Source organism: Schistocerca cancellata, chromosome 8 (assembly GCF_023864275.1).
Source record: "Schistocerca cancellata isolate TAMUIC-IGC-003103 chromosome 8, iqSchCanc2.1, whole genome shotgun sequence".
Classification (NCBI taxonomy): domain Eukaryota; kingdom Metazoa; phylum Arthropoda; class Insecta; order Orthoptera; family Acrididae; genus Schistocerca; species Schistocerca cancellata.
In genome coordinates, this window is record NC_064633.1 from 317,994,973 (window position 1) to 318,019,577 (window position 24,605).

The following is a 24,605-nucleotide window of genomic DNA, read 5'->3' on the forward strand; positions in this document are numbered from 1 at the left end:
GTGCGGACCAAAGTCGACGTTCTGACTAACTCCATAGGCGTTCCATTTGGTTCAGGTCGGGACTCCGTAGAGTCTCCGCAAACCATTGCCTCACAGATTCTGGTTTATGATGGAGTTCTTTGTCATGCTGATAGAAACAGTTATCGCCTGCAAACAGCAGCTCTACAGCACTACACATAGCTGTAAAACGTGTCCCTGTCCTTCCGCACTTAGAGTGGTCTTAAGCGCAGTAAGGAGACCACACCCTGTCCACAAAAACATCTCCGTGCCGTAAGACCACCCCCTCCGTTCTTCACTGTTGGCGCTACACATGATGGCAGGTAACGTTCTACAGCGGCTCACCAAACCCAAATTCTACCTTCGGGTTGCCACAGTGTGTAATGTTATTCGCCAGTCCTGATCACTCGTTTCCAATGGTCCAATGTACAGTAGCGTCGGTCTTTACACCACCTCAAGGGTAGCTTAGCACTATCTGATGAAAAAATTTGTCGTAAGTTCCTATGGGACCAAACTGCAGAGGTCATCGGTCCCTAGACTTACACATTACTTTATCTAACTGAAACTAACTTACGCTAAGGCCGATACACACACCCATGCCCAGTCCGTAGTTCGTGGTCAGTGGCTAGTGTTGCTGCCTCTGGATCACGGGGTCCCGGGTTCGATTCCCGGCCTGGTTGGGGATTTTGTCTGCCCAGGGACTGGGTGTTTCTGTTGTCCTCATCATTCCATCATCATTTGTGGCAGTGGCTAGAGCGGACTGTGAAAAAAATGGACTGTATAACAATTGGGACTTTGTACGGACGCTAATGACCGCGCAGTTGAAAGCCCCACAAACCAAACATCATCATCATCATCACCACACCCATGCCCGAGGGAGGACTCGGACCTCCGACGGGGACAGCCGCGCGAACCGTGACAAGGCGAGTAAGACCGTGGGCTACCCCACGCGGCTATTGTCTGCTGACATATGTGGCTTATGTGAAACTGCTCGACCATAGTACGCCATTATTTTCAACTACATTCGGACAGTCCTTTCTGCTAGCTGGGCAGCTGTAAGTACTGTGGAACTCACGAGATGATTTCATGCGATTTTTTTACAATCGCCCTCTGCAGTGCTCGATCGTCCTAGTCCGTCATTACATGAAATCTGTCTCGTCTTGATTTAGCAATGATTATTCCTTCGTTTTCCCACTTCATAAACAAATCGCCATTAGTCAACTTAGCCACCTTTAAAGGGTTGAAATGGCCCTGATGCTTCGTTACTCAGGTGACATCCAGTGACTAGTCCGCTTTCGAAGTCAAAGAGGTCTCATTGTGATGTTACTGGTTCTCTACAGAGAGACGTTACAATCTAATCTTCCTTTCTTTTGAAACGTGCGGGTCGATGTCGTTTACTTTAATATGACTGGGAATTGTAGAAGTATTTAAATGAAAAGGTACGAAACGTCATAATAACAAAATTGGTTGACAGTTGCCGATGCCGCTTTGGGATAACGTAGTTAGACATCTAGTGACGCGAATATAGTGTCGTCACCTATACCTAAAAAAATTCAAAATTCAGGATGATACTCACTGTCTTTTTCGACGTAAGAGGTCCGATACTTACCGAATTCCTCGAGCACGTAAAAAAACGGTTAACAACGATATGGTCTGTGAGACACTCCGCAGCCTACGCAAGTCCATAAATAGCAAACGGTCTGGCTAGCTCATGGAGGAAATGGCTCTGCTTCACGATAACGCGTGTCCACACGTCTCGAAGACCACCACCAGTGTAATGGTCAAGTTCAAGCGGGAGCAGCTTGAGCGTCAGCACTACTGCCTGGACATGTCGTGTGAATTCCATGTGTCTGGTACGAAAAATGAAATTTCAAAGGAAAGTGCCTCAACTGGGACGACGAACTAAAGGACACAGTGGAGGACTGGCCCCTATCACAGCCACAGGAGTTCTGGAAAACAGAAGTGAAACAGTGGGATGGATGTGCTTAGGTCTCTCGTCATTACTTTTGAATAAAGACTTCAATTATACCCACACTGTTGCTTGGATCTTTTCTTTTGAACACCACTCATACATCCCAATTTTTACTCGCGTAGTAGGCTATGATACTCTTACAGTACAAGAACAGGCAATAACAAACCAGAATGTAAGTAGTTATCACTTGTGATCCATATTTCTCTCTTCTTTTACGAATTCTGTATAATGCTGATCAAGTAGGTACGGATTCTCATGATTTTTTGTGATTTCTTCTGAGGTTTCCATCGTAAATTACGTCCTACGCAGTGTCATTACATATCTAAAATAGACCTGAGGTAGTAAATGCAAGTAGCCATCATCGGAAAGAATTGCTATGTGTAATGTACAGCGCGGAGATTGGAAGTTACATTCGTGTTTCATTTGCTTGTGTAATCCTTATTTAGCCTATAGAGATGGTACTACGGGATACTTTTTAAGCAGCAACATAGACCGTGGAGTGGAACTGACTGGGAGTTCTCAAGGCTGAATTCTAACGTAGCAATGACACTATTTGTTTACTGCTCTCTTACCGAACACAGTTACTGAAACATTAAGTAAAACAAAATGAAAATAAATTGTTTGAAATGAGCACAATTATTATGAGAAAAACCGTATTGGTTCATAATTAGCAAAAATATCATAAACAACAGTACCAAAAATCTTGTATAAGAGGTTTAGCAATACCTATAGTTCAAATAACAATGGAACTAAATCACACTTCGATGTACGTTATAAATTCCCATAAGTCATAACTGAGTTCTGGCTCAGAATTCTAGAAATTTTTGTTAGAAAAAATGAACAAATGGACACTATGTCCTTGATCTAGGACACTAAGATACATCACAATCAAAATTCAAATTACACAGCGTGAATGCACGCTGCAAGAATACGGAATGAGAGTAAATCGAAGAAAGACGAAATTAATGAGAAGTAGCAGTAATGAGAACAGCGAGAAACTTGATTGATCATCACGAAGTAGATGAAGTTAAGGAATTGGTGACATGAATTCGATGCAGCCAATCCTGAAGCAAGAGACGGAGAGCAAGTGGAATAGCTTGCTTAGAATGCTACACCATGTAGTAAGGTAACACGACAAAACCACAGAACTGCTTTTGGAGAGAGGAGTCTCTGAAAAACTTATTGGTTACAACAACAACACCGCAAAAGAACTCGTGACATTTTTGGAGCCATTCAAAGATGCAATAAGAATGCTGTAAGGCGGGAAGTTTCCAACAATTCAGTTCATTTCTTTATGGGAGCGCAAACAGGAAAGTCATTGTAATACAGGGGCAAAAGATACAGAAGCGCATACATTTAAATTACTGTGGACGCGATGCGTGACCAGCAAATGAAAACTGTGCTTAATTGCAATACGCTGATTTCAGTATCACCGGTATTTTGGCAGTAAACTACAGCGGTGGTATTATCGTCTATTAAATGCGGATACTACGAATGCTGAAACATGATTGTGTTTGTCTCGCAGATCAGAAAGTCGTAATTCCGACGTTGCACATAGCAGTAACAATTCTGTGATCGCTCTTCCGGCTATTGGAAATGATATCTGTTTCTGACAGAGATGAGACGTTCAATATTGAGCGTGAAATGTGTGATAAAATATCAGTTTCTGATAAGCTGGAACAAAATTATAACGTGGCAATGATACCTTAGTCTGTTTCTGTTATATCTGTAAACATTTTTTTTTTGACCGTTGAAAGAATGTCTGCCACACTAAACAGCGAAGAAAATGAAGTCTCTTTTTTCGGAGTGACTACATTTTGGGCCACGTCACACTCAATCGGCCGACGGAATTGATTTTTATTTGACCCGAACGGATAGTCGTGACGACGAATATCCGCTTGAGAGGTGAAAGCGTTACCATATAGGCTCCTTTCAAAACTATCAAATTTAGCGAGAAGAGTGTTTTGTGTTCCAGCCTGAAATATGAATAGCGAAAGAAATTTCAGCTTAATTTGAAAGCAAGAAGCGAACTTGATCCGAAACGAGACGATTCACTTTAAATACGCCAACAGGGAATAATTTGGAGAGAATTTTGTTCGCCGGCCGGAGTGGCCGAGCGGTTCTAGGAGCTACAGTTTGGAACCGCGTGACCGCTACGGTCGCAGGTTCGAATCCTGCTTCTGGCATTGATCTGTGTGATGTCCTTAGGTTAATTAGGTTTAAGTAGTTCTAAGTTATAGGGGACTGATGACCTCAGAAGTTAAGTTCCATAGTGCTCAGAGCCATCTGAATAATTTTGTTCTTGTTAGGTTTATAATTTGTTAGGTGTTAAAGTTCACGTATGTGCGTTTGAATCAATAAAGCAGATGGTGTTATAATAAACACAAACGTGATTTTTCATTATGTGACCGTAAAAGTTGGTAGTTACATAGTTTTCCTGTGGAACTACAAATTATTTCCAAATTTTCTTTATTGCATAAAGCACGTCATTTTCTCTTATGGATCATAACAGTGTCGCAGTTACACAATACGATACAGGAATACAAATCTACAGCATAACGAAGTTATCAGAGTGTAGTTGCAGTAGCTGGTTGGAGTTTGTCATGTGCGCCACCAGCCTGCAGACACACAGAGCCTCTACCAGCGAAGCGCACTAATTGCAGACCTCTAGTGTGCATGCACATTTGTACTGGAATACGAAATCATCTCTCCAGTTCTATCTTCGAGTAACACCCTCCGAAAGACTCAAAATAAAATTAATTTTTGGAATATATCCAACAAAATTAAAAAGCAAGTCACTAAGCTGTTTGCCGGCCTTAGTGGCCGAGCGGTTCTAGGCGCAACAATCTGGAACCGCGCGACCGCTACGGTCGCAGGTTCGAATCCTGCCTCGGGCATGGACGTGTGTGATGTCCTTACGTTAGTTAGTTTTAAGTAGTTCTAAGTTCTAGGGGACTGATGACCTCAGAAGTTAAGTCCCATAGTGCTCAGAGCCATTTGAACCAACTAAGCTGTTTAAAATGCATCAGAAAGTATAACCCTTTTGACTAAATGAAAAACAATACTGTGAAGGAGAAGTTATGTATCAAAATCTGACAGAATTTTCGTAACAACGATACTCTCTATAATTGGAAGGACAAACAGCGTTGGTCGTATTTTTTTGTTGTTTTATTATCCGCAAAATCGATTTTCGGTCACTTAGTGACAATCCTCAGTGCTGTAATATACAATTAAAATTTGTAGGCACTGGCATCAAAAAGCTTAGAGCGATCACATAAACTGAGGCCGCTGTTTACATGCACATGAGCTGCATAATGAAACAACAAAAAAAATACGACCAATTCTGTTTGTCCTTCCAAATACACTCCTGGAAACTGAAATAAGAACACCGTGAATTCATTGTCCCAGGAAGGGGAAACTTTATTGACACATTCCTGGGGTCAGATACATCACATGATCACACTGACACAACCACAGGCACATAGACACAGGCAACAGAGCATGCACAATGTCGGCACTAGTACAGTGTATATCCACCTTTCGCAGCAATGCAGGCTGCTATTCTCCCATGGAGACGATCGTAGAGATGCTGGATGTAGTCCTGTGGAACGGCTTGCCATGCCATTTCCACCTGGCACCTCAGTTGGACCAGCGTTCGTGCTGGACGTGCAGACCGCGTGAGACGACGCTTCATCCAGTCCCAAACATGCTCAATGGGGGACAGATCCGGAGATCTTGCTGGCCAGGGTAGTTGACTTACACCTTCTAGAGCACGTTGGGTGGCACGGGATACATGCGGACGTGCATTGTCCTGTTGGAACAGCAAGTTCCCTTGCCGGTCTAGGAATGGTAGAACGATGGGTTCGATGACGGTTTGGATGTACCGTGCACTATTCAGTGTCCCCTCGACGATCACCAGTGGTGTACGGCCAGTGTAGGAGATCGCTCCCCACACCATGATGCCGGGTGTTGGCCCTGTGTGCCTCGGTCGTATGCAGTCCTGATTGTGGCGCTCACCTGCACGGCGCCAAACACGCATACGACCATCATTGGCGCCAAGGCAGAAGCGACTCTCATCGCTGAAGACGACACGTCTCCATTCGTCCCTCCATTCACGCCTGTCGCGACACCACTGGAGGCGGGCTGCACGATGTTGGGGCGTGAGCGGAAGACGGCCTAACGGTGTGCGGGACTGTAGCCCAGCTTCATGGAGACGGTTGCGAATGGTCCTCGCCGATACCCCAGGAGCAACAGTGTCCCTAATTTGCTGGGAAGTGGCGGTGCGGTTCCCTACGGCACTGCGTAGGATCCTACGATCTTGGCGTGCATCCGTGCGTCGCTGCGGTCCGGTCCCAGGTCGACGGGCACGTGCACCTTCCGCCGACCACTGGCGACAACATCGATGTACTGTGGAGACCTCACGCCCCACGTGTTGAGCAATTCGGCGGTACGTCCACCCGGCCTCCCGCACGCCCACTATACGCCCTCGCTCAAAGTCCGTCAACTGCACATACGGTTCACGTCCACGCTGTCGCGGCATGCTACCAGTGTTAAAGACTGCGATGGAGCTCCGTATGCCACGGCAAACTGGCTGACACTGACGGCGGCGGTGCACAAATGCTGCGCAGCTAGCGCCATTCGACGGCCAACACCGCGGTTCCTGGTGTGTCCGCTGTGCCGTGCGTGTGATAATTGCTTGTACAGCCCTCTCGCAGTGTCCGGAGCAAGTATGGTGGGTCTGACACACCGGTGTCAATGTGTTCTTTTTTCCATTTCTAGGAGTGTATATCCATTATCTGGTCGTGGTGCACAGAACACTCCATGGAGTCGCCAATCAACAATACTTTCAATAGCTAAGCACAGCTTTTAGACAACATAGCCTTACAAAAAGGTTTGTGATTTAATTGAGAATAAATGTGGACCGTACTCCACTGCGAAATCTCAACGCCACCAGAACACGTAAAGGGTATCAGGTCCCATTCACTTACAGGTTGAAAAGCGACCAAAATTACTCAACGATCAGATTGCTATTCTGGAACTACCTTAATCTTGCTTAGAGAGACTATCCACTCTACTTAACTCTACTTAACAATTCATTACCTTTCTTTCTTTTTGCGTCATCAGTCTTCTGACTGGTTTGGTGCAGCCCACAACGAATTCCTCTCGTGTGACAGCCTCTTCAGCACTCGCAAAATACGTCCTAAATTATTTGCTGGATGTATTCTGATCTCTGTCTTCCTCTACAGTTTTTGCCTTCTACGGCTCCCTCTAGTACCAAGGAAGTCATTTCCTGATGTCTTAACAGATGTCCTACTATCCTGTCCCTTCTCCTTATCAGTATTTTCCACGTATTCCATTCCTCTCCGATTCTGCGCAGAACCTCCTCATTCCTCACCTTATCATTCCACCTAAGTTTCAACATTTGTCTATAGCACCACATCTGAAATGCTTCGATTCTCTTCCGTTGCGGTTTTCCCACAGTTTGTGTTTCACTGCAACACAATTCTGTACTCCACACGTACATTCTCAGAAATTTCTTCCTCATTCATTGCGTGCAACTTTCAACTACGCAAGCTAACTGCACGAAGGTTCAGTGGAACGCTGCCTACAAATTATAGGACATGCAACATACGCTTACGTGAGCTTCCCTCTTCTCCTGAATGTTCAGAAGGGTAAGTCAGATCCATCTCATATATATTTCTGCTATTGTAGATCAGTCTTACTTAGCATTGCCACTCGCTACCTGTTTCCAAAGACAGCATGCCTCTTGGAAGGAACTGAGTCGTTTTATTCTCGATATTTAAATATGTGTTTATGGACCTGTGTTCTTCCCATATTCTGTTCCCATCACTTAATACAGTGAATGTAGCTGATGAAGTAGATCACGTAACTAATGAGTAGGAACTGCATAAAATTGGGGAGAAAACAACCTGACTAGAAGAAGGGATCGGTTGGTAGGACACATTCTGAGACAGAAAGGGATCATCAATTCAGTACAGGAGGAATGCGGGGGGGGGGGGGGGGGGGGAAGGATAGAATAGCATCTTCGGACTGAAGACCACAACAACACATGTAATTGAGATGAGCAAATGTGAGTTTCATAAGAGTGGTCGGTATCTGTTTTCTGCTAGAGCAGTTTTACCAATAGTAGTAGCTTAAGCAAAAGACAGATAGGTTTTATTTGACATCAGGCCAGGTGCCTGAGCTATTTGTACAGTTAAATTCGCAGGGGATATCTGTCATCGTAGGATAATCCTCTCCACAGGAAACCGAGGAACGGTTACGACTCGTCTACAACAAACACACTCTGCTGCTGAGACTGGGTGAGGACGGACGTGTCTTTGGAAGTTTTTGGATGGAAATATTTGAACTTACTTGGCATTGCCACTCCCTACCCGTTTTCAGAGGCAGCATACCTCTTGAAAGGAACTGGCTCGTTTCATTCCCGATATTTAAATTGGTGTTTGTGGACATGTGTGAGATTTTGAGGTTTAAAAATATTTATTTCAGCATTTTGCATATTAGGGGAAAATCATGCTAATCATTCATGGCAGGAGTAATTTCGAATGTGGATTTACCGTCATTCCTACCTTTTTTTATGTTGTCTGTGAGTGACCTAAGTGCTCGTGGTATTCAATGCAAAGAAACTTTATTCTCCCGTACAGGTTGTGAAGTGGAATCTTTTTCAATTTGTCAAGTTAATTCTGAAAATCCTGGATTGAATTTTATATTTTTCTTGGATCTCGGGGTCTTCAAAGCTGGTGGCTTTATTCAGCTAGGGGTCCCATGACTGATGGCAGGTATCAAGTTCATTCTTCCATTACTTACAAGTAAATGCTTGCATTTTCAGTGCTTACATAATATACACATAATTTTCAAATTTAAGTCGATTTTTCTTGTGGAAGAGACAGGGTTTCTTTGCATGCATACCGGTCTACTCAACCATGTGCCATTCGGATAGCATCGAATTTCATTTTGTTCTTAATCATTGGATGGATCTAAGTTTTTAGAATAGGTCTTACATCTTCTTTCAGGGTTTTGTAGATATTCAAGGCTGAGCTTAGGCGTCACTACTGAGTATGCAGTGTGTTCCAATGTATTTGTTGGTAGCAGAAATTTACTTTCTTTTCTGAATGGATGAGCGTGTTATTACAATATTTCGATCCTTACGAGAGCCGATTCCCTGTTTCACAGTCACTATTGAGTCTGATACATCGCTAACGTTAATTTTTATGTGAAGCGGAGACCTTTCCGATGGCGTACGTTCAAGAGTATAGTTTCAATCTATATATCCAAATCAGACCAACAAAATTCTTATGTATAAATGATTTGTATGGAATGTTAAAAAGTAACCCAAATCACAGTACTAGACATTACAGTCCCATCAAATCCTTAATGTATTAACAAAAGAAAAGTTCAACTTATCAGCAAAGTTAGTTGTGATACTCTGACCGCTTTGTTGAACGATTTAAGTGAAATAAAATAGTCCATTGCACTTATGAGGGACATTCAAATTTTGATCGCGATATTTGGGACACTAAATTAAATAAGAGATTAAGTAAATGTTAATGGAGTTAAAGTAACAGAATGTTTAATGGCGAGGCTGCAAGATAGATACCTTCCTTATCTCAACACTTACCCAAATCACAACAGTAGAGGAACGTTTTACATGCCCTCTCCTCCAAGGATATATAAGTTCACTTATAGTTAAACTGTTTAAGTTTATAGAGCATGTATCAGAAACATGTGAATATTAGTACGAATATGAAGTGCAGTACCCATCGATTCGAGGCAAAGATCATATGAATGCACGGAAGGAATTTGGAAGAATTTCAATGTTAAACACTTCACACAGTTTTGCAGTATTAAATAACATAAGGTAAGCAGTGTCTTTACAAAGCATTAATCAAGAGTTGAAATTATGAAATGGGAGGTAAGGATGTGGCGACAGGAAAGGCATCTGGCCACTCCTTAAATAACCCTTGTCAAAACCGTTAATAACCATGCCGACCCTGCGCAGATTGAGGACAAAGGCGAAAGAAGAAGAAGATACATAACAACCTGGGGTCTGTAAGAACCACAGTACAGGAGGTTTGCGTTTCAGCAAAAGGGACACAACTGAAAATGTAGTTGAACATACGATGATTTTGACAAATAGCTCAGAAGGCTGATACATACATGTGAAGTAGTAAGTAAAAAATCTCCATTTGATAAAAGACTTAGAGAGGAATATCACAACAGATGAAACTCCGAGTACTCTCATAAGAATACGATGCATGTGGCTATCGAAAACTATATAAAAATGGAATGAACTGTCTTCGCCATGGAAGTGGGCTATATGTTGTGTTGGATTGGTAATGTTGTATAGCGTTGAGGATACTATTGTTCGCCGGCCGTGGTGGTCGAGTGGTTCTAGGCGCTACAGTCTGGAACGGCGCGACCGCTACGGTCGCAGGTTGGAATCCTGCCTCGGGCATGGATGTGTGTGATGTCCTTAGGTTAGTTGGGTTTAAGCAGTTCTAAGTTCTAGGGGATGATGACCTTAGAAGTTAAGTCCCATAGTGCTCAGAGCCATTTTTTTACTATTGTTCTGATGGTAGCAACCATGTTACGCAGGAAGTCGCATCCAGGAGTAGATCGCTGTGCAAGCGTTGGAGTTTTGTTACATTCAGAGTGGTCTAGAGCATGTGCGTACCCGAACGCGTTCTGTCTTGTACTGCACCAGGATGGAGATGGAGGCGGACAGCCGCAGACAGATGGTGGTCGCGTTGAAGTGCAGAATGTTGAAGTCGTTGTTGGGCGCCTTCTGCAGCTCCAGGCTGCTTCGCTGTAGCTCGGACGCCCACGGAAGCCACGATGCGCCCACTAAAAAGGGAAGTATAAGTATCAAAAATATATTTCCCCTCCCAAAAGTCGTTGCAAAACAGCACATCTTGGACCTGAAACCAACAGAACGTAATTCATAACTACGCGAGAATTGCGGATGTAATTTAATCACAAATCCACGACAGAACTACTCTGTAGTGTCAAACATGTCTAATACTGGCACGGAAAGGAAAACGTTACAACTGTTCGCACTGATTCTGTCTGTTAAAATCCTGATGCGAGAAGACGAAACAAACATAACGTCACTGCCCGTGTTTTTCACTAGTGTTAGTTTCTAAATGTTTATTTGCGCAACGGATTTTTATACTGTTAATATGAAGTAGTCTGATTGAAATAAAATGTTATTGAGAGAATTTACGAACTGCAGACTTTAATTTTGGCCACTGAAATTTCCGAGTCTTTTATACTGAAACGTTATTCTCATATATCTTCTAATTTGAAGAAACATTCTGCTACACATGCGTACAGTCTGCTTTGTGTTAACTTCAAAACGATGGTGAGCTACTCTTGAACGCGTCAACCTTTTCTTGATGTTGATTCGTAGGTAAATTATTAAGTTATTACCTGCTATTTCCAATTAGTTTTACAAGCACTATCATAGAGCACCTAAAGACTGCTTAATTTCCTATTTTCACCAGTGTGTTAAAATAAAACTTTTTATATTATTTCCTCTTCAATTTTCACGTCGATCTTATTCCCTCAGTATTATCTCAACATCTCTACAGCGCGTCAATGTATTCCTCCACTACTCACTCTTACATTACCACACTTGCCGTCTGAGACCGTCCCATTTCTGTGTTGAGGTGCTACCTTAGCGTCGTTTCCTGTTGTTTAGCGGTTTTGGATCGCACGCTATGCTTTTCGCCAGTGACACCACATGGCTTCACGTCATCTGCCAATGAGTGAAATATTCTTCTAAACAATTTCCTCTACTTACCGGTGTTTTTCTTATAAAAATATTACATATAACTGGGGCTGAATTCAGGATGAATTTAACTATTCATTTATGTATGAGAATGTTTCAATTATTTTTAATTTAACAAAAATCTGAGGACTGATTGTTTGGCTTTTGCAGACGATCTTGCCACCTTAGCTGAATCTGTAGAAGATGCAACAATGTAAATAAATATCCTGCAAAAGACAGTTTCATAAAAAAAAATATGTAACAGGTGAGAAAGAGGCACCGAAATACTATATGTGTAAACTGATTATGTGAGAATACAAAAAGACTACAAAATTTAGATGTATACGTGAAACAATACAAGATGCTTAGGCCAAAAGAGCTAAATTAGTAAGGACAACTAAAATTATCAAAATCCTTTATAACAAATCTACTTTCATAAACAAAAAATTCGGAAACGCTGCCATTATACCATAAGGAGAAAGGAAGGAAAGAAAAAGGATCAGCAAAATTTTGGGAGCAAGAAAAGTTGTATTCTGTGGATATTTTTACACAAAACCCAAAAAATGTCGATGGCTTCTCGTTTCGTTTGAACCGGGGCACGTATTGCTATATGTAGCGAAGTCTGAAACTTTCATTCTGTCTCGTTCTCGAAGCTTCCGTAGCGTTGCCCGAAGTCCCACTCGCGGCCGTGACAGAGCCAACGCACTCTAAAGCCGAAACGTGAAAGCGACCGTGCTCATGTAGCTGGTAGTTTTCTGATGTCATAACGTGGAACATCACGTTGCGGAGAATTACCAAGCGTAAAAAGCAGAATCAATCACACCAGGTGTTTTATTCGTGGCGTGTAACGTGGTCAATAAGATCCAAGACTGCATTCTAGGCCACAAGTAGATCTCAGGAGATGTCAAATCATATTAAGTCGTTTGCACATGAAGCCATTATGTGGTAGTTTTTGTGTTTTAACATGCGTTTACAAAGCACCGACATACTGAGGATCTCTCGACAACACGTCGTTTTTGGCAGCGACAGCAAACGACACATTGGAGGTTACAGGCATTTCGTATTTGGTGCTTTCCATGTAACTTGCGTGTTACGAAACCATGCCATTTCAAGGTCCAGGCGCCTTGAAGATTATTGGTAGGATTTGCTGGCATTAAATTGCAGTTAATGAGAGAAGCAGCTGTATGAATAATAGGAACTCCGATGGTGAGCGAATACTAAGCAAAAAGGGAACGCTAAAGGGCGGAAGGAATACGTAGACAGCCTCTACAAGGAAAATTAACTAATACCGATATTCGCCTTGCAGCCGAGTAAACACGTACCCGTAGAAAAACCTCTGCTGAAGTTGTCTTAAATGGCTTTTTGTGTCCTGTTGCTTTCCCTTTTCAACGAATACTAGCAAAACGGACCTCTAGTCTGAGTGCATAACTGTTATCGTGAACTCACATCTTTTCTACACGGTCCAGTCACATTAATGTGATCACAGCTTATTCTCGATGTCAGCGTACAATAACCACTCACAGACGGCGGGTGGCAGCACTAGCAGTTGAAGGTATATAAAGCATGTCGGGGAGATCGGGAAAACAGAGTAGTCGTTTTCGTAATGCGAAAATGTAGTGATTTATGCGACATCCAAAAGGGCGTCATCATTGGCTTTCGGGCCAAGGGTAGAAGTCTATGGTTGGTTGTGCATAAGTACCCAGGCTATGCAATTCTAGTAGGTGGTCATTAACCTACTGAGCATAGACTGGGACGTGTATGGATTCATTGAAGGGGTACAGACATACAATCTTGTGAAGTACTTTTGAACATGTTTTCCGAAAACTGTCTTGAGCTTCTAGTTCGACAGACCACACGCAATGGAAGTATCTTGGGCCTTGAAGCTAGAAACAGGCCGGACATTATCGATGGCGTCAGTATAGAGATGGGAATTAGTGATCCGTGTCATCATAGCTACTATGGTTACGAAAGTTAATAAATCAGTCAAGACGGCTAGGAAACTGTTTCTGCTAGAAAGAGCAGGTAATAAATTGTTAGCATCTCACTTTCACAATGAACTGCAATCATTCTCAGAATGATGGCCATAGACGAATTATGGGCAAAGTTTACAGATCGTAATTCGTGCTCTGAACAAGCATATGCGTAGTAAGTGGGTTAAGGACGGAAAAGACCCACCGTGGCTTAATAACGAAATTCGGAAAATGCTGAAGGAGCAAAGGGTGCTGCACTATCGGTTCAAAAGAGAACTCGCAAATGACGGCAGGCAAAGATTAGTAGAGATTCGTGCATCTGTGAAAATATCTATGCGCATAGCATACAATAGCTACCACCGCCATACGTTGGCTACAAATCTGGCGGAGAACCCGAAAAAATTCTGTCCCTGTGTAAAATATCTAAGCGGGTCTAAGTTTCCATCCAGTCACTCGATGAAGAGTGTGATTTGGCAGTAGAAGGTAGCAAAAGGAAGGTCGAAGTTTTAAGTTCCATGTTTAAAAAATCGTTCACGCAGGCGAATCGTACAAACGTACCGTCGTTTGACCATCGGACAGGGTCTCGTGTGGATGACATTGTAATAAGAATCCCTGGCGTAGAGCAATAACTGAAACAGAGGGAATCAAGTAAGTCGCCAGGTCCGCACGTACAATTCGGTTTTACAAAGAGTACTCTACGTTATTACCTCAATACTTAGTTTGCATTTATCGCGAATATCTCGACCATTGCCTCGTTACTTGGTTTGCATTTATCGCGAACTGTCTCGACCAGCTCGAAGTACCAAGCGACTGGAAACAAGCGCAGGTGGCTCCTGTATATAAGAAGAGTAAAAGAACGGACACCCAGAATTACAGAGCAATATCCTTAGCATCGATTTGCTGTAGAATTTTCAAGCACATTGTGAGTTCCAATATAGTAAATTTTTTAGAGACTGAAATGCTCATGTCCACGAATCAGCACGGCTTTAGAAAGCGTCACTCGAGCGAAACCCAGCTTGCTCTTTTCTCACGTGATATACTGCGAACTACGGATGAGGGCAACAGCCAGATTCCATATTTCTATATTTCCGAAAAGCATTTGACACGGTTGCGATCTCTTCTTGAGTACTGCTCGAGTGTTCGGATCCGCACTAGGTCGGATTGAAAGAAGACATCGAAGTAATTCAGAGGCGAGTTGATAGATTTGTCACCGGTAGGCTCGATCAGCATGGAACTGTTATGGATATGCTTCGGGAGCTCAAGTAGGAATCCGTGGAGGGAAGAAGACATTCATTTCGAAGAACACGACTGATAAATGAAATGATAATTAATTGGACACCCTAGCTGCAAACAGGCGTTGATATACTTCATTGGGGACATGTTGAAAATGTGTGCCCCGACCGGGACTCGAACCCGGGATCTCCTGCTTACATGGCAGACGCTCTATCCATCTGAGCCACCGCGGGCACAGAGGGTAGTGCGTCTGCAGGGACTTATCCCTTGCACGCTCCCCGTGAGATCCACATTCCCAACATGTCCACAAAGCTACATTCGTAGTGCGCCTAATAGATGTTTGCCCATCATACTCATTACTCGCGGCACATTAATCTACCAAGTCCCGTACGAGTTCGGGCATAGCGTGTGCGTTCGCACAAGAAGGTCAAAGGCCGGGAACCCATATTTTTAACTATATATGACGGTAGTATCTGTTCCCGAAAGAACAGTTACCGTCAATGACCATGCAGCTTTGCTAGAAATGAAATGATAATTAATTGGACACCCTAGCTGCAAGCAGGCGTTGATATACTTCATTGGGGACATGTTGAAAATGTGTGCCCCGACCGGGACTCGAACCCGGGATCTCCTGCTTACATGCCTGCTTACATGCCTGCTTGCAGCTAGGGTGTCCAATTAATTATCATTTCATTTCTAGCAAAGCTGCATGGTCATTGACGGTAACTGTTCTTTCGGGAACAGATACTACCGTCATATATAGTTAAAACTACTGATAAAGTTTAGAGAACCGGCATTTGAAGCTGACTGCAGAATGATCCTACTGCCCCGAACATACATTTCGCGTAGGGACCACAAAGATAAGATACGAGAAATCAGCCCTCATAGGGGACATACAGGTTGTCGTTTTCCCCGCGTTCTGTCTGCGAGTGGAAGAGGAAAAAAAAATGATTCAAATGGCTCTGAGCACTATGGGACTCAACTGCTGTGGTCATAAGTCCCCTAGAACTTAGAACTACTTAAACCTAACTAACCTAAGGACAGCACACAACACCCAGCCATCACGAGGCAGAGAAAATCCCTGACCCCGCTGGGAATCGAACCCGGGAACCCGGGCGTGGGAGAAGAGGAAAGGAAACGACTAGTTGTGGTACAGGGTACCCTCCGCTGCGCACCGTACGGTGGCTTGCGGAGTGTATACGTAGATGTACATTTAGATGTAGATGTAGAAGCGTTTCCGAAACGGATAAGTTTGTAAACTGTTGAACTGTTCGTATGCCGCCTTGAGGGAAGGGGGGGCGGTAAATGGCACTAACCAAAACCAGAGCCGAGGCAACTGTGCACAGGCTGTAGATGACAGGGGTGAATGACTGCTACGGGTATGTATACGGGCGAACAGACGTGCAACTGTTGATCAATTGCTGAGCGCTCAGGTGAACCAGTGGGTTACCAACACTGTCCCCTTAAAGACCGACGAGCGAACATTGCTGCGTATGGGATTCCGGAACAGACGCCTGGTTCATGCATCCGTGTCGACTGCTGTTAAACGGTGACAAAGGCTGGAATTAGCACGCCAGTTCCACAACTGTACGTCCACTGAGTGGCAACAATTGGTCTTTCCAGACGAATCACGTTTTATGCTCTATCGGACAAATATCGTTGGCGAGTGCGGCGTGAAACGTCCGAAATCGAACACCCTTCAACAATAGTCAGAAAATTCGAGGCCGGAGGATGGAGCGTTATGGCTTCGGGGAATGTTTTCGTGGCATTGCCTGGGTGATCTTGTCATTCTGGAAGGTACAACGGATCAAGTATGAATCTATCGTTTGGGACCACGTCCTACCCTCGATACAGTTTATTTATCCTTGATACGATGCCATCTACCAGCAGGACAATATAACATGATATACAGCTTGCTGTGTACGTATGTGGTTCGTCCTAGCCGGCAAACCAACTGTATTTAAACCCAGTCGAGGGTCTGTGGGGCCATCTCGATCGGTCTGTTTGCTCAATGGATCCTCAACTAAGAAAACTAGCGAAGCTGGCCACTGCAATGGAGTCGGCATGACTCCACATCACTGTCTGTCTTCTTGCACATCTAGCAGCAGTCCGCGCAGCAAAAGATGGCTAAACAAGCTTTTGACTGGTGGTCACATTAATGTGATTGGATAGAAAAAAATGGCTCTAAGCACTATGGGACTTAACATCTGAGGTCATCAGTCCCCTAGAACTTAGAACTACCTAAACATAACTAACCTAAGGACATCACACACATCCATGCCCGAGGCAGGATTCTAACCTGCGACCGTAGCGGCAGCGTGATTCCGGACTGAAGCTCCTAGAACCGCTCGGCCACAGCGGCCGGTGATTGGATAGAGTATTATAGCTACCATAGTTACGCTAGTTACACTAGTTCTCTCTCTGTGTTAGATCATCACATATTTTTGTTGGTTTAGCTGATCCATGGACGATCTCATTTATTTCTTCATTGTTTACAATTGATTGCTAGAATATGTGTGGAGGTCTATTTATATACCGGGTGATCAAAAAGTCAGTATAAATTTGAAAACTGAATAAATCACGGAATAATGTAGGTAAAGAGGTACAAATTGACACACATGCTTAGAAGGATTTACAGGTTTGTGAATCAGTACTACAGAAGGAATACAGGAAGTTGATGAAAATGTCATGGGAGATGTCATACAGTGAGAGGCATTTGAATGACCACTGGAAGAACTAAGTCCAACCATGCCCTTGGAGCAGGTGATATTTTCCTTATAATTATTGAGATTCATTAGGAGATCCAGCGTTGACAAAACTATTCAACTTGGTATGCAAGATTTACGAGAAGAGTATCATCAGATTTCACGCAGGTTGTAATAATTCCAATTCCAAAGAAGGCAGGTGGTGACATGCTTGAAAAATACTGACGCGAAATATTTGCAGGAGAGTGGAAACACTGACAGAAGCCTAATCACAGAAGATCAGTTTGGACACCAAAGATATGTGTGAACGTGCAAGGCAGTTCTGACACTACAACTTGTCTTAGATTGAAGAAAAGCAATTTCAAATTTTGCTGAGATTCTTTTCACTGCTGAGGTTTCTCTCCAACATAGCAATACACTTGGAACTTACTACAATTATACAAATACTCAACAGTGTCTCTTCAAGATATTCCTCAAGGTACTTAAATCCTGTATATCCTCTTCTTCTGCACCACATCTTTTCATTGTCATCTGTACATTTTGAAGCCAGGGAGCCATTTATAGTCCTCCTCCTCCCCCTCCTCTTCTTCTTCTTCTTCTTCTCCTTCTTCCTCACTCAGCTTCCACCCCGAGCATCAGTTATGGTATTGTCACATCCATTCACCTTACATACCCCTAATACTCTAATTTTCTTGGATCCATCACATATTCCTTCTTTCACTTCCAATAGCTTTATAACTTCGTATTCCGTACGTGATCTTTCCTTGAAATTCTTACTGGTCTTATCAAAAATCCCTATCTAATACTCTCAGCTTGTCTGTATGTCTCTGTATTAGTTGTCCAGGTCTCTGCTCGACACAGAGCTTATTTTTTGTGTTCATCACATTCCTACTCCATAAGACTGAATTGAGCATCCCAGTGATCCTGTTTCCTACACTACTTCTTTTATTAATGTGGAAATTTGTTTTGTTCTCCTTTCGTAAGGTAGTTACCAAGTAAGGAAAACTATTGACTTTTTGATATTTCCCATTTGTGTATAGTTTATCCAGATCATAAATAAGATATTCTGCTTCTTGCTAATTAATCTAAATCCCAGTTTTTACGTTCCGCTGCTAATTCATAAATAATAAATCTAGATTTATATGTCTTGGAAATAAATTATTTTCGGCACATTCACACACAATCTCAACACGAAATTTCCGGTTTCTTAATTTAAAAGAACTGTATAAAATGTAGATCGATTAGTGGAAGAAGGTAATTCGCAAATAAAAGAGATAATAACGTCTTTTAAGATCTTTTAAAAATTACTAATAGACGAGTCATGTTTTCACATATATTTCCATTTATTAGTAATAATGCAATAGGCAATAAAATTTCTAAGTGTAAACGTATGCTAGGACATGTTTTAGATATTCCAAGACGCTCTAAGTTGCAGAGATACTCTCATATAAAATCATTTAGTGGTACTGCCCAGCCGCGCGGGATTAGCCGAGCGGTCTAGGGCGCTGCAGTCCCGGCGGTCCCGGCGGAGGTTAGAGTCCTCCTCCGGGCATGGTTGTGTGTGTGTTTGTCCTTAGGATAATTTAGGTTAAGTAGTGTGTAAAATTAGGGACTGATGACCGTAGCAGTTAAGTCCCATAAGATTTCACACACATTTGAACATTTGTTGGTACTACCCAATACATATTCGAGATCCATTTACCAATTACAATTCAGATCTCACACGAAGGAAATTATCTCATTGTGTACATTTTGTTTGATGGTGTGGTATGTTATTATTGCAAAGATAATCCATATCTGGACACGGACAGAAATAGAGGAGATAATAACGAACTTGACTGATAAAAAAAATAAAAAATAGAAATAAAAGAAATAAAAAAACACTCCTGTGGTAAGCAGTTTCACTGGTGAGTTACTTCGTCGAGTGCACAGCGTTGAACCCAACTAAATTACAGTTTCATGCAAGAGTTGCGTAAAGATCACTTGCTTCCCGAGATCATGACAAAGAAACAAAATAGCACCTACTGTTAAACCTGGTGAAGTAAACAAGTGTAAATATAAAGGTTCTGTTCTATCATGCTACTGTATGCAGAGGAAAATGTAGTGGAAAAACTATTAGTTAACAGAATTATGCATCACATCTTCACTAAAGATGTCCTTCGTTACAATGAATACGGATTTACTCCACAGAAATTCAGTTCATTGTTAGCTTGTTATGAATTCATAACGGAGAGCATATCGCAAGTATAGTAACTTTTGATGCAGCTTGGTTGCTGTGCATCCTAATTGTGCTATAATAATTTCAGTATTCTAGTTACATTTATAACCTACCTATGACCTACTCCAGTGACAGAACAGCAATGTTGACATTCGACAACATCAAAACGGTAAAGAAGGTCACAAATGAGTGCCCACGGGTTCATGTGGTCAAGGGTTTTGGAATATCCAGTACAATTATCAATTGAGGTTGGACTACGCAACTCACACCAAGACGACAGCATCTGCGGGTGATTTGGTGGTGGTTTTCAAAGCAAACACTGTCAGGATTACTGAGGTGTAATGCAATGTAGAAGCAGAAGAAATCGCAGCTTGGGTTCAAAAAAATTAAATTCGATTTAATGCTCAAAACTCGAAATTTACGCTAGTAATGAGAAGAAGGCAGAAAGACAGAACGACAATTCGCATAGTTGAAACTGTAATACTTTGGAATGAGTTGATCATTTAAAATACTGAGGTAATTTTTTTTATTTTCGTTTAGGAAATATATACTGTACGTAACTGGAAAATTCACGAAACTAGTGTACACATTATTTAAATTAGTATGGCTCACTGAGGAAGATCATATATAAACGACTTGTCCTATCAGCGGTGGCATATGCAGCTCTAATTTCGATAATTCCAAAAGAACGGTGCAGACTTAAGGAATATCCAACAGTGTAAATACTGACGGGGGTTATTCAGAGAATCGAACAGGCCAGGAATGGCAGTAATTATTAAGCGCGCATCTGCCTAGCAATTAAAATACAGATTACAGAACAATTGCACTATTAATCAACAGCAGAACTAGCCATCTCCGAGCTCTAGAGAAAGTAAATGAATCACGAAAAATAAATTTTAAATCGCAGCTGTAATACGGACATATAGTCGAATTACGCAGGTCCCCAGCCATCATAAATACATGATACAAAAAAATCAGGAAGAAAATTAAGGAATTTTGTCAGAAGACGTGACACCACAGCTACGGTTGGACAAAATACCTTGCAGGAACTCCTGATAGTGAATTAGCTGACATATTTACCAAACGAGCAGTTCGAGAAAACGCAGCTGAAAGTTACGACAGAAGTCCTGCATCTGGGATCATAAGAAAATTAAAGTGACCAAAAAAGAAAAATGCGAAAGCGAATGGACCAAAACCACTAAAGCAGCGATCCGTGAAGTTATTTTCCTACTGTTCAACAATGTCTTCATATGAAGATACTACTGTTATCTAGTCTTAGCGATGTCTTAGTACCATCGGTGTCGAGTAATACAAAGTGCTGCTTGCACATGCGTAAAGGGCGACCAGAGTACAATCTCTTTTGTGGATGTACCATGAGTTTGATAACAAGATGGAAGCATTAAGAAAAACTATTACATAAAAGAAAGGCAGCTGGCCAGTCGAAAATCCGCTTTTAGTAAAGATGTGAAAGAATTGCAGAATTTTTTGATGTAATAAACTTTTCAAACCCATCAATAATTATTTACATTATGAAACAGTTCACGTGTGAATGGCCGTCAGTGTCAAACGGGCACAGTAACACGCCAAGCAACGATGTTTGGCATCATCAAGTGCGGTGATGAACTGACCACTTGGGATCCTGCCCCCTCCTTTCGCCAACACATTGTTCCGCCCTAGGTTCGAGCAAAGGTAAGCGTGCTGGCAGCATCTCTGCTGTTCCTCCCCCTGCCCACGAAATCAGTTCGTTGTAGATATTCCCTTCCTCTTCTTAATCAAACTAATTTCGGATTCCCAGGGATTACTATTTGCTATCACGATTGATAAGCTGTTCCCTTACTCGAATCACGGTAGATTCTTTGGTTCAAATGGCTCTGAGCACTATGAGACTTAACATCTATGGTCATCAGTCCCCTAGAACTTAGAACTACTTAAACCTAACTAACCTAAGGACATCACACAACACCCAGTCATCACGAGGCAGAGAAAATCCCTGACCCCGCCGGGAATCGAACCCGGGAACCCGGGCGTGGGAAGCGAGAACGCTACCGCACGACCACGAGCTGCGGACGGTAGATTCTTTAATGACGTCTGTGTGAGCGGCTGTTAGTAAATAAATACTAAAAGATGGGCTTACGTATGTGAGCGTTTTACAGCTGGCTCTGAGCACTATGGGACTTAACAGCTGTGGTCATCAGTCCCCTAGAACTTAGAACTACTTAAACCTAACTAACCTAAGGACATCACACACATCCATGCCCGAGGGAGGATTCGAACCTGCGACCGTAGCAGTCGCACGGTTCCGGACTGCGCGCCTAGAACCGCGAGACCACCGCGGCCGGCAGTTACGTAGTAATTACCAGTTATTAACAAGAAGTATGAATATCAATAGCCAGTGAGAAACATTTCCATACCATGGAATTACTCTCTTTAACATAATGTTTGAAGCCTACATTATTTATGTATTTTTATCTCACAAAATCCAGCACCATTTCCACATAAATGTAGTGCTAGTGAGAATTAGCGGGTGATCATTCAACGACTTGGTCGAAAGCTAGAAACAGAGAAAACAAGACAAGGTCGGGCTCTATGGTATGGACCTGTTCCCGTTGTGTAACCAATGACTGAAGTTAAAACTGTGTCCCATCTGAACAAAAACTAATGGCAGAGGACCACGTGGCGTCCTAAGTGGAGATGGCTGAGCGTCATACACAAAGATATCACTATTGTTGAAATCTATAGAATCCACACAATTTACATTCTCTTTCGGTTTTTTTTTCCTTAAGCCTGCCAAAAACTGGTCGAGACTATGTACTACACCGAAAACGCAACAACTTCGTAGTCATTGTGTTGCTGATTGTGACACGAATTAACTTACGTAGAGAAATTATAATCAAATACAGTATAAAAGCAAACATCGTAAATTGTGAGATCGCATTCCGAGATCCGACGAAGCGGACCCTGTTACAACGGTAAAACTACAGAAGGAAAAAGAGTCATCTAAACAGCTGGTTCGATCCATCATACTTCGTAATGTGTGCTTCTGTTGTAAGAGGAAGGCACTTGTACTTTCCCGCCTTGTTGAACATATCCAGCCTACTAACAAATACGAAACGCAATAGGACAAGGCATTTTTCACAATCATGGTTAGACACGCCAAGGTCAAGGAAAAACACCGCAGGACCGATAGAGAATTCAAAATAGAAAATCTGATCAATAAATTCTAGAGATAAGCGAGCTTGCTAATACAACAAGAGAAATTAGAAGGGATCTGCTGCAGAAACTCACCACAAGATACAGCCACTAGCACGACCACAACCACAGACCTGCTTCTAATCATTTCAGCGTTTGTGCCCAGGTATGACAACCCGTGCTGCCAAGTGACATGTACGAGGTACTCAGCTCGGCATAAGCAGCATCTTCCGATAACACAGCTAACAGTGCAAAGTACCTGCGATAGCGTTAAGTACGCCGTGGCAGAGATTATGTACGTCCTGTCACAAAAATGGCGAAGGTTATCGATACGGCCACGATAATCGATACCGAATGTAAGCGGAGGTGTTCAGCCACAGTTCGAAGCGCTAATGGTAATAAAGTTTATACAGGGTCTCCCGAAATTACAATCAGAAATATACAGAGGGTGAATGGTCGTAGGCTTTTTACTCTGAGATGAGGAACCAATAGCTAGGAATGTATACGTACGTAGTTTCAATATAATCAGGACGAATTACTTGAAGATGATTTCTGCTCCACCATTGCTATCGATACGATATTGTTTGATATTTCACGAAGAAGTTGACGGGAGCTTATTGATGAATCTTATCCGGCAAGACCCGATACCATCTCTACAAAAACTGTTAGAAGTACTTTGGTCATCTGAGTTAGTATAAGGACCTCATTTTCTGTTGGAATCTATCCACAGTGGTCAATTTCTTGCTGTTAATATGTTGCCTATCACGTTACTATCCTCTATACATCCGTTCGGCTTTCGTAGTACTACATTCTGCAGTCTCATAAAACAACACATATAGGCAAGTTCGGCATGTGGTAGGTAGTTCTTTGTTACGAAAGACGGACCTCACACACGTTACGCATTACAAAACTCATACGGCCTATTATATTGATTTCCGACAATTGTTTCCTTGTAGAGATTGCTAAGCGACTATTCCGGAAATATACTTCAGTAGAAGGCTGCCTATCTTGCAGCTTTCAGGGGCAACAAAAATTTGATATTCTATATTTCATGTCATTATTGACCGAATTTAACAATTTAAAATGCTATTATACTCTACTCATTAAGAGGTATAATATTATTTTAAAAGTTAGAACCCCTAGTATTATACCTAGAAACTATGCGTCTCTTTTGAGGCAGCTTAATAGATGGCGCGAAAATACCCGGACTTTATTCATCCATCATTTGAGAATGAGAACACTTAGCGACTTCCAATAATCTTTACACACACTTTCCATCCTTAATGAAGCTCTTTCTCGCTCACTGCACTCCCTCCCTCCACCTTCACGCACACACGCACACGAACATGTACACAAAATTATGAAAGGAATAAAGTTTATCGCTTACTGCATTTTCGCTGTTCACGTAGTAAAGCTGCAGCGTCAGATACGTTGTTTTACTTTATTACTTCTTTACTATCGATACCATTCTCAACACAGTATCCACATACACCACTGAACGAATCTGCAAAATTATGTCAATCTATGATAC

General features: G+C 42.4%; 1 protein-coding gene and 1 non-coding gene across 2 annotated transcripts in view; both read right to left on the reverse strand.

The window, feature by feature from the left end:
* Positions 1-23,291, reverse strand: part of LOC126095064 (uncharacterized) — a 38,032-nt gene extending 14,741 nt beyond the window's left edge. The window contains exons 1-2 of the mRNA XM_049909748.1: positions 23,171-23,291; positions 10,665-10,834 (exon numbers count right to left, since the gene is read on the reverse strand). Coding sequence (XP_049765705.1) covers positions 10,665-10,834; positions 23,171-23,222 — 222 coding nt within the window. The 5' untranslated portion in view covers positions 23,223-23,291. The remainder of the gene's footprint in view (positions 1-10,664; positions 10,835-23,170) is intronic.
* On the reverse strand, positions 15,122-15,196 carry Trnat-ugu (transfer RNA threonine (anticodon UGU)). Its single transcript has one exon. It is a non-coding gene; the product is annotated as a tRNA-Thr (tRNA).
* Positions 23,292-24,605: the final 1,314 nt, after the last annotated feature.